The sequence below is a fragment of the Peromyscus californicus genome, unplaced genomic scaffold, assembly GCF_007827085.1.
Source record: "Peromyscus californicus insignis strain IS unplaced genomic scaffold, ASM782708v3 Scaffold_9__1_contigs__length_137607984, whole genome shotgun sequence".
Taxonomy (NCBI): domain Eukaryota; kingdom Metazoa; phylum Chordata; class Mammalia; order Rodentia; family Cricetidae; genus Peromyscus; species Peromyscus californicus.
The window spans coordinates 16,763,409-16,778,717 of record NW_026294617.1 but is presented as its reverse complement, the minus strand read 5'-3'; the positions used below and the strand labels follow the sequence as shown (position 1 = coordinate 16,778,717).

At 40.6% G+C, this 15,309-nt stretch overlaps 1 protein-coding gene across 2 annotated transcripts in view; it reads right to left on the bottom strand.

Annotated features, from left to right (window-relative positions):
- The window catches only part of LOC128105408 (zinc finger protein 709-like), a 48,770-nt gene extending 34,705 nt beyond the window's left edge, over positions 1 to 14,065 (bottom strand). For both annotated transcript variants that reach the window (XM_052730546.1, XM_052730547.1), the window contains exon 1: positions 13,910 to 14,065. In XM_052730546.1, coding sequence (XP_052586506.1) covers positions 13,910 to 14,032 — 123 coding nt within the window. In that variant the 5' untranslated portion in view covers positions 14,033 to 14,065. The remainder of the gene's footprint in view (positions 1 to 13,909) is intronic.
- Positions 14,066 to 15,309: the final 1,244 nt, after the last annotated feature.

The window sequence follows — 15,309 nt, the reverse complement described above, 5'->3', positions numbered from 1 at the left end:
TCAAAGTCCTTATACTTCAATTCAAAAATCAGAATTGTATGCTATTCTGTTGGTATTAATGGATTTTTCAGAACCTCTCAACATAGTAACTGACTCTCAGTATGCTGAAAGAGTAGTATTACATATTGAGACTGCAGAATTTATCCCTGATGCTTCAGAATTAACTTCACTATTTATTCAATTACAAGATACAATCAGGAAAAGGAGTCATTCTTTATATATAACTCACATCCGATCCCATACTGGTCTGCCAGGCCCTCTAGCACAAGGCAAGGATGAGATTGATAAATTATTGATAGGAAATGTGCTGGAGGCCTCAGAATTTCATTAAAAACATCATGTCAATAGTAAAAGTTTAAAAAAAGATTTTTCCATAACCTGGCAACAAGCCAAAGAAATAGTAAAGAAATGTCCTACTTGTTCCTTCTACAATCAAACACCATTACCAGCAGGATGTAACCCAAAAGATATTCAAAGGAATGAAATCTGGCAGATGGACATGTTTCACTTTGCAGTATTTGGAAAATTGAAATATGTACACCATACCATTGATACTTATTCAGGATTTTAATGGGCAACTGCTTTGAGCTCTGAAAAAGCTGATTCTGTAATCACTCATTTGCTAGACGTTATGGCCATCATGGGCATACCTACACAAATTAAAACTGACAATGCTCCATCATATGTCTCTGTTAAAATGAAACAGTTTTTTGTGTATTACAATATAAACCATATTACAAGTATACCACATAATCCTACAGGTCAAGCAGTTATAGAAAGATCAAACAGAACTCTAAAGGATATGCTAAATAAACAGAAAGGAGTAACAAAAACCCCCAGAAATAGACTACATAATGCTCTATTAACTTTGAATTTTCTCAGTGCCAATGAGAAAGGAACAACAGCTGCAGAGAGACATTGGATAATAGAAAAAACTACAGAATTAAATCAGCCTATATACTTTAAGGATGTGCTGACCTCAGAATGGAAACCAGGGTATGTGTTACGTTGGGGACGAGGTTTTGCTTTTGTTTCTACAGGAGAAGATAAGTTGTGGGTACCATCAAAATTGATAAAGGTTCGATTTGAACAAAAGAAACCTCTTAATTAGAGGAGGTGATAGTTCATCAACCAGCATGAACATCCAATTTAAACTAACTTATTCCAGTAACACATGTCTTTTCATTTAATCAGATAATAACTTCCCAAAAAGGAACATCCCCAAAATTAGCCTCGGGGAAAGGTTTTTGTTTTTGTCTTTTAGGAGAATGAAGGTTAAGGAATCTGAAGAACACTGGACAAATGAGACAAATGAACAAAAGGGACAAATCATCTATCCCAGGATGGGTATATATTATCTAAAAAATGTTATGTCTTCCTAAATGTTTGTTTCTGCTTTTCTCTAAAGATTTAACACTATTGGTCTTCTAATAGTCTCATTTCAATTAAAATTTAAAGTTGACTTTGGAATTGGAGAATGGCTCTCTCCTTCTTTAAACTCAAGCATGTGTTAAAAGGAAAATGCAAACTTCCTGTATCATGCCAGAATAAAAGAGCCATCTTCTGCTTTGGGACAGGAGAAAAGCCAAATTAATTAAGGGACTATTCTACTACTAATCTCAACTCTTTGATTCTATTCTGGTTCTTTAAACTTTTCTTAAATTATAAATTTTATATCAATATTTACAAGATTAATATATATAAATATATATACATTTTAAACTTTGTTAAGATATGAGTGGTCATAAAGAGTACTAATTAATTCTAGAAAAAAGGCTTCAATTAGCTGCATATATATGTCTTTGTTTTTGAGTCTCTTATCAGTTTTCTGCAGGAAATCACCGCCAGGCCTAACATCAACTGAAGTCTCCAGGAAGAAGATGGGGCCCCACAACAACAACAATTCCACGTGGACAATAATAATATCACTAAGCTGACAAACATCATCTATAGATCAGCTTTGAACTACAAGGTGCTCAGAGCAATTTTGAGAGAGCTAGCTGAGATGATCCAGTCTCAAAGACTACTTGAAAAAGGACTTGAGATAAACCCTGAACTTTGGCATTATACCCAGACTACATAATGAAGGATATAGTTACCTTTCCTAGAATTTGACAATTAACCTAAAATTTTTCTTTCAGGTTAAAGGTAACTTCGCCCATACCCAGCAGGAAGCAATTTTAAGAATATGACGCCCACATTCCCAACGAGGTGGTGTGGGACAGGTGGTTTTTTGGTCTTTTTAATGATTTTTGGGTCTGGGATAATTTTCATTGTTTAGGGGGGGTTGGTTACAAGTTGTTGTCAAGGGTTAGGAAAAAGGCTAGGCAAAGGAGATTAGATTTAAGGTTCTTGTTTATAAAAAAAGAGAGAGAAAGAAAGAAAGGAAAAGAAAAGAAGAAAAAGACAATTACTAGTTTTAAATACTTTACATTGGATTGGATTGTTTTATATTGTATACAAATTATATATATTGAAATTGATATTGTTAGAAAATGCTATATGTATATTTCTAATTGTACTTATACTGTTCATTTAACAATGCAATTTTCTGATCCTTGAATGTTATTATTACCAACTATTAGGATATAAAGAAATGAAAGTTAGTTAGACATTACAATAGAACTTGTAGTCATATTAGATATGTTTTAAAAATTGAGCAGATATATTTTAGAAAGGTCATCTTCAAACCCTTCAGAGATCTACAGAATATGGCATTTAAAATGTTTTAATAACTTAGAAAATTTTTCTTTTTTGTTATGACTATGAGACATTTCGGCTCCTGGCAGTACCAATTTACTTCAGACAAAATGTGGGCGTTGAAGAAACTGCATATGGAGTTAACTTTCATTGTGGCAAAAGTTAACCACTGGACAACAAAGTATCCTCGAATCAACTGCTGACAAAATGGACAGACAGGACATGAAACAAAGGACTATGGATTCTTGCCAAAGCAAGCATGGTTATGGCTTTATCAAAAGGCATCTTCTGAGGCCAGGACAATATGGCACCATCCCTGAAGGGGCCTTCGCAATCCGGAAAAGGTACAGTGCCCTTTTCTTCGAAGGCAGCTGAACAGGCAGTGGGCCGATGGCTTCTGATGTGCTATGGAACAGCAGCTGAAACTGTTATTCTTGAAGAGTAACTAAGCTCACACCTCTCAATAGCAGACTGGCATTTGATAGAAGGATGTGGAGAAGAGCGGGATGCTGAGATGAAGCCATATATACATAGCCAAGAAGAATGGACAGCTGAATTCAAAAACCATCAACAATTTCCAGAATTTAAAATCCTGAATCATGACATGACACTAGTGGAATTCAGGTGTTTCTGGTACATGGACTGCTCTCACCCAATGTGAGGTTGAACTGTTGACCTTGGGTACATCTTACTTCACAAATGAGTCTGTCAAATACGCTAAGCCTATAGGCTGAAGATGATGCCCCAACACTGCGGAGAAACCTCAGGTGACTGTCCAGGCAGCTGGCTGTTTCTGTCAACTCACAAATTTTTTGGAAGTTGCTTGCATGCACTTCCTGTATTTATTTTTTTGTTAGCTAATATTATTTCCTTCTTGGGTCTCTGAGGGAGTTGAAGATTAGTTAGTTATAGCTAAAGATTAGTTAGTTATAGTTGAAGGTTAATTAGTTATAGTTGAAGATTAATTAGGATAGAAAGTGAATTAGATACATTTGGACTTACCAAAATAGGATAGATAATGAAATTATTTTCTCTGAATTTGTCAAATACAAATGGACTAGACATTGTTTAGGTAATTATTACTTGTATATATTGTATATAGTTACTGTACTTTTGTATATAGTGTTTCTTTTGTTAGTTATAACTTTTTCCTTTTTTCTTTTTATTAAAATAGAAAAGGGGAAATATGGTGGCATTTTATTTGTACTGAAATGTGATTTTAATTGTATGTTAATAAATAAAGTTGCCTGGAGGTCAGAGCTATTAGAGCCATAGCAAAAGCTGGGCAGTGGTGATACACGCCTTTAATCCCAGCACTTGGTAGACAGAGCTAGGTAGATCTCTGTGTGTAAAAGAATACAGCCAGCATTGGAGACACATGCCTTTAATCTCAATCCCAACCATAGAAGACCTGGAAGTCTCTACAGTCAGGCATGGACGAGGCAGTCATGTGTTTGGGTTTACAACCAATGAGAAGGCAGAACAGAAAGACTATATAAAGACAAACACACAGGAAGTAGGTCCCTTTAGGAGAGCTCTCTTGGCTGAAGAGGATCACTGAAGCAGGAAGGGTAAGGCTCTTAGCTCTGACCTCTTGGCTTTCTTCTCTGAATTGGCTCTGTGTTTCTTATTTAATAAGACGGTTGGTTACATCTACACATATTGAGCCAAATTTGAGAGCCATAGTCACCCATGACCAAGAGGACATTAAAAACACCAATTTTAACAAAAGAAACCCACGGAAATGCCACTTAACATAGATTTGGAGAAATATCACAGCAGCATCAGCCATCTACAACTTTAACTGGAGAGAAATATCTACTAAAGCATTCTTCCACCTCACAGTGAAGAACAAGGGGAGAAAGAGATTTGAGATGTCAGACATGAAAACAGCAGAAAATGCAAAATTCCTCTCAGCATTTTTGGCCTCACACATACTGCAGACCAACCCTAGGCTTGGCAACCAGTACAATAAAACTACATGGGTTATATTTACAGGGATGTAAATAAAAATGTATACAATGATCCCGATTGGAAACAGAATGAGGAGAGAGATAAATTGACTGAATAAATTGACAGCAATATCAGCCACAACAAAGCCATGTGAACCCAGGATTTGTCAGAATTGTACCTTTAATCCAGACAGTGATAGGACAAAGTGATGGGAGCATTTTCTCTCTTGGAATACAATACCGCTACCATATGAATCCAAATGTCCAAATTCACTTTTTGGACTATACCCAAAACTGAATAGGCCAAATGTGACTGTAGTGTTTGTGGTCAAATTCCCTAACCTACCCTACTACGGTAAGATGGACATATGGATAGAAAAGGCAGAAAAATGATTCATTTCCACATATTAATGACTGGCTAGAAACTGCAGCATTGGGGACACAATGTTACAGATTTCCATTGATTTTGACCTGCTGCCACAACCCTTCACACATCTTTGTGATATTGAAGCCCCATCACCTGAGCAGAATCCATGCAGACACTCAGACACTTTGTGCCTGCATGGTGTTCTACAGAACTCAGATTACACCTTAGCACAGCCAGCCCTGTTTTGTACTGACATGGCCTATATATGGCCATGATTTTTAATGCAAAGGCCTCAACGCTCATAATAGAATCTCTGGGATGGGTACCAACTGATGCAAACTAGACTGGTGTACTGACTAATGTGACTTCTTGCATATGGTTGGACCACTCAATGTAATCATCCAATTCACCCTGGACTTGTGAGGGCAAGTCTGTACAAATTTCCTTGTAGTCCATCAAGGGCTCCAACTTCAACTGGATCACTATCATAATAAGGTTTAATATACCAGCAACAAAATAACCAATCTAAGTGGTGGAAGAGACAATGGAAAACCTAACTGACCCACCAGTCTTTTTCATATACCACTCTCAGAAGAATTACAACTTGACAACTACATTTACTGACACATTTTTAATGTAAATTATAAAACAAAAGGAACAATGGACTCCACTAATTACCAATGATACACCGAAATCGACAATTGTAACCTAAAAACTAAAATCTGCTTGCCAAATGAGAAAATTTTTGTAGCTGTGATTCCATGCACACACTCCACAACAATGAAACAATAGACTTTCCAATACCTCTGGATATCCACACCAGGAACATCGCATACTTCTTTCCTCCCCAAATATGGAACATTAGTTCCCAGACTACTGGAATTCCAGCCTGGACTTCTTTCAGCTCCAAATGGATTACATCAACCCAAGAGTGGACATCATACAAGTTGCAAAAAGAGGATGCCCTAGATCCTATGATTCCTTTGTGGCAAGTATCACATAAAAATGGCAGACTATGGAGCTGGAGAGATGGCTCAGTGGTTAAGAGCACTGACTGTTCTTCCAGAGGTCCTCAGTTCAATCCCAGCAACCATGTGGTGACTCACAATCATCTGTAATGAGATCTGGAACCCTCTTCTGGCCTGCTGGTATACATGCAGACAGAATACTATATACATAATGAATAAATGAATCTTAAGAAAAAAATGGCAGACCACAGAAACTTACATTGGTGGAAAACTGCAGGTATGGATCTTTCCAGAGTGGAAACCTGGAAACATACACACCCCAGATTTCCCTATTATTTCTATATGATACTTCCACTACCACAGCTCAAGAAATGGTAAATTGGAGACTTTGGGGCCCATGAGTCCATACTCGATATATCACATGGAGGAACTCTGCACAAAGGAATCCAATTTGATGACGGATATGTCTTCCCTATAACATGGAAATCCTGTAAAATCAAAGAAGGCAGCCTAACACCATGTGTTATTGATGGAGGAGGATGGGATGAGAACAAAAAAATCTTCACAGCCCACTAAAAGGTGGCATTTGTCAACACCCTTTCTTCCCCAGCAATGGTTACTGGGAAATCTATGGTGATGCCTGATCTTAGTCTACTTGTAAAACATCATTACACCTAGGATCCAGAAGATCTTCCTTACCTTCAACCTCAAATCGTGGCTACCACCTGAAGAACTCTGCTCTGAGCCTGAACTGAGGAGAATACCAGTCTTCTCCTACTCCTCAGGAAATAGGTTTGCCGAAAGAAAGCCCTTATAATTGATGATTACTGGAGCTATGTTGGTTGGCTTACTTACTCTTCTGTTCTTTCAGAAATCAACACAGACACGGCAGACATCTGAAATCTGGTAGACTAGTTACTACTTATGAACTGATTATAGGCCTTCATCTAGAAATATATGCATTAAAGCAATCATTGGCAGGTACTAACAAATATCTGAAATTTGAAGAGACTATCTGTAGACAACCAGATCTCTCAAAATTATCTGCTACAACTTATTCAGGGGAACAAAAAGAAGAATGTATCCAAGCAAGACTCACTTTACAATGAGTACACAGACCTATCTCAGCCCTTTCCCACAGGATTTGGAACAAAAACTGCCATCTATCTGTAAGTCTCTACTGGACCCAAGGCAAACCTCTTGGTGTGAGCATGAATTCTGCAAAATACATTTACACTTGGTCTATAGGAACAATGCAGTACCAGCTTGGCACACACACCCATGGCCTTGGAAACTTGGAAATGAGCTTGTTATACCTACTTATACCTTCCTATGGACTAGTTGGACTAATACAGAGTGTATCTACTTACTAGCCAGAGGTGTGGTGATGTTTTGTGTATACTCTAACAAATAACACTTGCCTGAAGATCAGAGGGAAGAGCCAGACAGAGTTAGCCATAGAGATCCCCTTTAATCCTAGTACTCAGGAGGCAGAGGCAGATGGGTCTCTGAATTCAAGTCCACCCAGGACTTCAGGAAAGTAATCCAGTCTGAAGAAAGAGAAGCACCCAGGCAGTAGTCGCACACACCATTAATCCCAGCACTAGGAAGCTTGAGACAGGAAGTGATATGGCTGGGTGAAGACAGGAATATAAGGTTGAAGGAGGCAAGAGTTCAACCCCTTTTGGCTGAGGACTCAGGATCTTCAGTCTGAGGATTCGTGGAGACAGGATCTTCCCCTTTCGGCTGATGAGTTGTCGAGGTGAGAAGGGGCTATGGCTTGTTTCTCTCTAATCTTTCTGCATTTACCCCAATATATGGCTCCAGGTTTTTATTATAAGACCAATTAGGATTCGTGCAACACAGAGGAACATACCATCTCACTTGGGGCCAACATCTTTGTGGCCACCACTCCTGTCCAGTGAGCTCCAAATGTGAGAACTGGCCCCTTGTGTATTTATAAACCAACTCACAGACCTTGGCAATGGAGTCTTTATTGCATGCTCCATGAAGGCCTTGAACCTCACAGTTGACATCTATAACATCACCATGGATACTTTGGACTCTGCTTTTTATTCTGCAGAACCTGGTTGTCTGGCTATATTTAATGCTACTAGAGTTACAGTTCATTTCTCAGGACAGGTAAACATGTAAAAGATCTCTAGCCTAACACTCAAACAGAGGCATAACAGAGGCATGATTTTGACTCATGAACTCTATAGAATAATGAACCCAAAGATGACTTGCTAGGAAAGGCTAGAAAAGCCATTAATGAGAGTTCCACTGTTCTTTCCTTTAACATGCCACAATTACAGTCTATGAGATTGCTAGGGATCTTGAGAACCTGGGAGGACAGATTGACAGAGTCCAATATTTATTACCTGTATTCAAAGCAAACACTATTTCCTATACCCATAGTTAGCAAGCTTAAAAAATGTTCTTTATTCTGCTATCAATAGTGGAACGGATGCCTGAAGTGGACATCTGTAATCATATTGGTGACAGCCCTAATTGTCATCAAAGAGCCTTCATCCAGTAACTTAAGGAAACAGAAGAAGAGATCCACAGCCAAGCACTTGGCCGAGCTCTGGGAATCCTGTTGAAGAGGGGGGGAAGGATTTTAAAAATGCTCTTTATTTGATGTCACTGGTAGGACATTCAGATTTGACTATACTTGCTTCCCCACATAGGTATTACTCCACTGGAAAAAGGAGAGCTCTTGGCTTTTTGCATGCATCATACTGGCCCTTTGGGCATATAAATTCCTTATGGCTATTTTGGGCTTATTTAAGAAACTTTGTCTTAGGAGGAACTATAACAATGAGCTCCAGAGACTAGTATCACATCAGAAGGAACAAAGCAGCTATGTATGATTCCTGCAAACACATCTGCGCAAACCGTGATTAAAGAAACTTCTTGGCTCATCTCCGTGATGACTCTGTAGGTCAGGAATATTGTATTCCAGATTTTCGGTTCCGCCCCACAACGTCACTGTCATTTTTGCCAAAAGAGAAGGTATAGATACATTGGTCATAGACCAGAGATGGATGCCTCTGGAGACTCAACAGACTTCCTGATGCTTCATCATTTGCTTTTTCATATTAACATACAAAAAACCTGAGAAACAACATTGGAAGCTAATTATGAAGCTCACTGGATTCTTGGTTGCTCTTTCCATTAATAAAAGAAGAACTCCCTCTCCCGTGGCTATGAGCCACATGCTCCTACTTGACACTGAACAAGTAAGGACGATGCTCTACTATGACTGGTTGAGCTCCGAGTCCTGCAGCTCCAACCCTGCTAGGCCCCCCTTTAAAACACTTTAGACTGAAAGTGATTGCATTTCCATTTCTTTCTGAATGTGTTCTCAACTTGATGCATACCAAACTTGGAGAAAATATGAATTTGGGGAAATCTCTATGTAACAGAGAGATCATAACAACATCCTGTAATCTATATTGATTTGACCATTTTGCTTAATGATTGTGTGTTTTAGTGCCTGAGATTTATATTCCTGCATTTATTTGTCTATTAGTAATTGGAATATTTATTGTACGCCACAAGGACCAGGAGATGGAATGTAATGAGCATAATATTAAAAGAACATACATGTCTTTTAGACATGTAAAAATAGCTTAGTCAGGAACCCCAATACACCCAAGGCTGTACCTGATAACCAGAACCCCATAATACCACTCATTTAAGATAACCAGACAGTCCTAAGACCCCAGGACACTGGACAGCATATAAGCACATACCAAGAACAATGCTCTGCTCTGCACATCTGAAGAGACATCACCTTGATCAGTCTTGCAGCTGGAGCATCTCCCCCAGAATTCTGACCATTGAATCAGAGACTTCTGTTAGAGACTGGAACTGAACTTCAACTAGGATATGTCACATAGGTGAGTACCCTTAAGGAAATAGACTAAGGACCACATTTAGGAATTTAGAGGGTGAACCTTGTGTGATGACCATAAACAAATATAACTTTTGTTATACTAATTATGCATATCTACCTTCTTGCTCATCAAAGTTAGGATCACTTAGAAACCATTTTGTTTCCTATGATTGAGGATTGGATGTAAGTCTGCATCAGAGTGAGGAAATGGAAACTTTCTCAAATAAAATGCATGGTAACAGACTTTGAAAGAAACAGTATGATTTGTACTATACAGCTAAAGCAATTTGTCTTGCTCTAATTGATTTATAAGTCATAAGAACTTTTAAAGAAAACGTATTCCCATTTTTTATGTGTACAGTGTATGTTCAAGAGAATGACTTCCATGTGTGTACAGGTGACACACAAGAAAAGAGGGTGTCAGTTACCCTGAATCTGGAGTAGTAGGTGGTTATGAAATGCCCAACATGGGTGTTGGGACAGGAACTCAGAGATAATACTGTTTATCCAATAATACAAAAGTATTTCACAGATTAACAACAACAAGAACAAGACTAACTAAATAAAGAGGTAAATAAGTGATCCTTGGGAACATGATGCATCAATATTAAGATGCTGTGAATGGTAAATTTGCACCATATATTGAATACAATCCAAAGACAATACCCAACAATTTAAAATAGGAAAACTGATTTCAAAGCTACATGCAAAGTCGAAACACTCAGAATGTTTAATGGGATTATGAAAAGATAGTGCACACATTGACACAATGTGACTTCCATATTTACCCCAAAAGCTGCAACAATCAAGAATGTGTACATTTGTGAGAAAGACTAAAGAGGATGGAGAGAAAAAGCAAAGAACAAAAGTAGGAAAATACAGTAAAATTTTAATCAAAAGACCAAAGGAAACTCAGCCAGGAAAAGTCTGATCTTGACCAATGGTACCCACCTACCTATGATTCCATGTGTATAGAAATTAAATAAACCCAGGCTTCACAACTTTTACAAAATTAGCTCATGGTAACCCTTAAACTGCCATGTTTTTGCCCTCTGGCTACTGATACTTCCTCCAGAGAGGTACCATGATCTTTGCAAAGAGCAGTGAACTTCTCCAGATCCTGCTACAACTCTGCGGCCCTTCATGCTCCCTTGTGTTTTCAGGCAAACCCAGCTCCAATGATGCCTACACAGAAAACACTGTAGAAGAATAATTTAATATCTGATTCCACCCACAGATTATGTCACAAGATGTGGCATCTGCCCTATCCACCTGCCCAAAACCATGCAAACCTGAGATACCTCTGCAGATCAGAGCTTCCTTTTGTCCCCTGGAACTGACCTTCACTGAATCACACCATGGTGGCTGGCAGTAGCAGAAAGTTAAAAGCATTCTAATCATGTATTGCTGAAGGATGATCCCCATCACTCCCTTTCTACCATTTTCTAAACTGTCTGTAACATTTATAAGACAAAGCTGAAAAGGAAAAGTAACATCCAGAACTTGTAGAAACCAGACCTTCAGTTTTCCAATCTGTCTTCCCAGATTCCCACTATCACAGTAGCAAAGCCTGTGTGTGCACACTGGACGGTGATATTACAAGCATCATAGCCTCCCATGCCAGGGTGGCAGAGCCTTCTCATCCCCAGGGAATCCACACTCAGTAAGGATCAGAGGCCAAGGGACACTGCCCAGGTCACTACAGGGACAAACAAAAGCAGTCTGGCTTATGGTCCATCCCAGTCTCAGCAGCTCAGCCTCTGACAGCTCAGCCAACCCGCTCTTCATAGTTTGAGGACAGTGACCCCCACACTCACCATACCATGGCTGTGGTCTTCCTTACAGCCCCCTACAGCAGAAGCAGAAGATATCCTGGAAATAACCTGTAAGCTCCCTCCCACTGGTGCTCCTGATGCTAAGCCTTCCCAAAGCTCCTCATTCATTAGGACCAACCAGTTGGACCTCAGGACATTAGCAGTTACCCTATTGGGTAAGCAGAGATCCAATGACTCAAACAGCACAAACCTTCCCAGCTCTGCCCTTCCACACTAGGGTTGGACAGGTATATAGTCTGAGAAACTTGTAGTTTAATAAATAGAATCTTCCATTCTCCAGAACACTTCCTGTTCCACTTCAAAGACATAGAGTCCTTTGCATGCACATTCCATTACACACTCAATGCCCAGTGAAGCCAACCCTTTGCTTCAGAGCTGGGAGGTCCTGCAGCCAAACACAGGTCATATTCAAACAGTAGCTGTTGTTAAAGCTGAAACAGGTCATGGATGAGAACACAATGATGGGAGAACTTGGAGCCAGAAAAGTGATAGTGGAAATGGGGTAATTATAATCCAAAAAATTATGTTGGAAAGTTGAAACAGGCTTTATGGCCATGTGCTCCAGAGACTAGGGATGTGTACTAGAGCACACTAAGTACTACTCAAGCCATTTCTCCCAGGCTGTACACCTTAAACCTGGAAAAGAGTCACATTAGGCAGGGCCACACCATTTTATCCACTTCTTCTATTTAAGTTAAACTGGTATAACTACTGTAATTTTGTTTTACAAAAATTCAGTTCTTTACCCAGATTCTTGATTGTCTGGTCTGTGGAACAGAGAAATGGCCAGTCAGAACATTTATGGAATGTCTAAAATCGATGACCTCACTACTCATTGCTACTGTCAACTCCTGTCACAGCAGGAAAGCTTTCACCTCCTTCTTGCCATCCCTTTCTGTGCTGTGACTACACCTGCTTTACTGTGGGTCAGTGAACTCTCTAGATTTCATTGTGAAATTACAGAAGTGGCTGGTTAATCCTGAGGAAAACATTTAAATCTTATCATACTAGCCTCTAAAAACATGGTAAGTGAGGAACCCAGTCCCCTACCTAGACCCCTGCCTTGGCTATTCTGCAGCCATGACAGGCTTCAGAAAAGACCCAACAGGATGTAGGCTCCTGGAACAGCACAATGTGCCCTTGAGCCCCCAACCTTGGGTCTACCTCTAGTTACAGGAAAACCCCTTCAGATGTCCCCATATAGTAGAAGAAGCCAATTAAAAGTTACAGCTAGTAGACTCATGATAAAGAAAAAATGGAGTTACCACAGCAACCACTGAAAGAGCTAGTAGTTTTCCTGCAGCTGCAAGTTAACCAAGGACAGCAACTCTGGATGGGAGGTTCATCAATCCTGAGTCTGTTCCTAAGTAGTCTATAGACCTCACCACCCCCTCTTGCTTTACCCAATAAAAAATCTGCCCCATTGCTGCTTAGGGTCTCTCCTGCTCTGCTGCTGCATCAGGTGAATGGAGAGGCCCTAGTTAACTAGCAAGAATAAAAAGACTCTGCTTTTGCATCGCATTTGGTCTCTTGATGGTCCTTTGGGAACTCTGGGTACATCAGCAAGAGTACTACTTATCTTAGGGATATCTGGGAGACAACCCTCTCTTAGCTTAATTCTACTTTGTGACTTAATGTCTCCTAAAAATGGGTAAATCCTTATACCGTCAATTCTATTACCTTCGTTCTACTCTTCTACATCACAGTTTAGCAGTGGAGTGCTACTCTACACAGGAGATGCCCTTTATAAGCTCCACGAGATTAACAACAGACAAATCGTAACCTAAATGTTAAAAGTGCAGAACTTCTGAAAGATACTAGAGAGACCAGGGCTCTCCCATTTTGGCAAATCTGCTTTCCAAGGTGACAATACAAGCACTACAGGAGCCAGCATTTCATAGTGACATCAACAATAAGAATATTTCTAAGTCTTGTTCCCAATGCTCTGCACAGACACAGCCCAAGGAGTTAAGTTATTCAGAGACTGCCGCCCCAGCCCAGGAAGTTGCAAGGATCATGTAGGACACGCAGGACCAGGAAGGCACACGTGGGACTCGCAGGGCCACACATGAGGAGGCAGGACCATGCCGAACTCTGCATCTGGCTGCTGACTCCCACGCAGCCCCGAGAGGACCTGGCTCCCACTGCCTCTCCTCCCAGTCTGGGGAAAGTAGTCTGTCACTCACCATGGCCGGCCACTCCTCCCGTCTGGGAACAGAAGCCCCTCGATCTCCGTGTGGGGGCTGCGGAGCGCTCTGGACACAGCAGATCGCAGACCCCACCGCACAGTACACCGACCAGCTTCCCATTTCCTCAGCACAGGGGCTGAGCCAGATGCCTCCTGCCTAGAGGAAGAACCCTCCCATCTGACTGGCAGGTCCACTAGAGGCCCTAATTGGCTGGCGAGGCCTGAGTGACAGGACTGGGTGAGCTGAAGGGACTCAGCTCAGTGTTTCCCTGCCCTAGCTTCCAACTGAAGCATAAATGTATCCCAGGTTGGCTGGAAATTTGCGCCAAATTCCACAGAAAGTCTCTAGTTAATAAACAAAACAAAACAAAACGAAACAAAACAAACAAACAAACAAAAAAACAACAATGAGTTCAGTTTGAAAAGGAAGCATTCCATTTCAGAAGGAGGCTAATCTGACAATATTGCACAAGAGGAACATGGTATCTCTAGAACATTATAAAAAAAAAAGTCCACAGTAGCTGGGACTGATTACCACAGCCCCAGGTGTGGAAAGAGATGGTTCTCAGGATCTGAAGTAACCCCTTCCCAAAGGCCCTGGTCCCAGACCTTTACCAGCTCTCCCAAGCATAATCCTACTTTTAGAGAAGGAACTTTTTTCCCCCTCTGTGGGAGCCCGTTTTCAGGTTCCTTGTGGCTTTACCCAGCAGGTCCACATAGAGGATGATTAGGCCCACGGGCTTGAGCTCAGGTGTCCTAGAAGGTCTGCACTTGGCTGGGCTTGGAGAGGAGGTCTTTTGCTCCACCCCTTGGCATCTCTATAAATACCCTGGGGCAGAGACAGTCAGGGCCCATTGAAAAAGGTTCCAGGCCCTTTTGAGGCTATCCTTTATTTTCTATCTGTTTATCTCCACAATAAATCCTTCTATCTAATATTTCCTGCTGCTCACACTCAAGAAAACTCTGGGGAATTGTGGGATTGGTGGGTAAACGCCCCACACTCCTCCCATCATGGCCTTAGAGAAACCTTCCAAAGACTACCCGGGTTGGAAAACTGAGAGAGGCATAATTTGTCAAGTATCTTCTAGAAGTTCTGCACTTTGAATTTGACATTTATGTGTAAGATCCACTTGGAGTTAATATTGTGGAGATTACAAATGTCATCTTGTTGGGGGCCGACTCCGGACAGCTGTGTCTTGAATTTTGTGTGACCTTCCTTACTTTATCAAACCTTGCAAAAACAGGTTCCTGGCCTAACCTCAGGCTGTACAACTTCCGGTAGTACGTGCTAATCAGTTAGCTGCAGGGGCCTGGGACCAAAGCGACCTCACCCTTCCTCGGGAATTTTTCATTCTTCTCTCTCTGCTTCCCCTGCTCCCCCTCCCTGCCTGAAGCCCT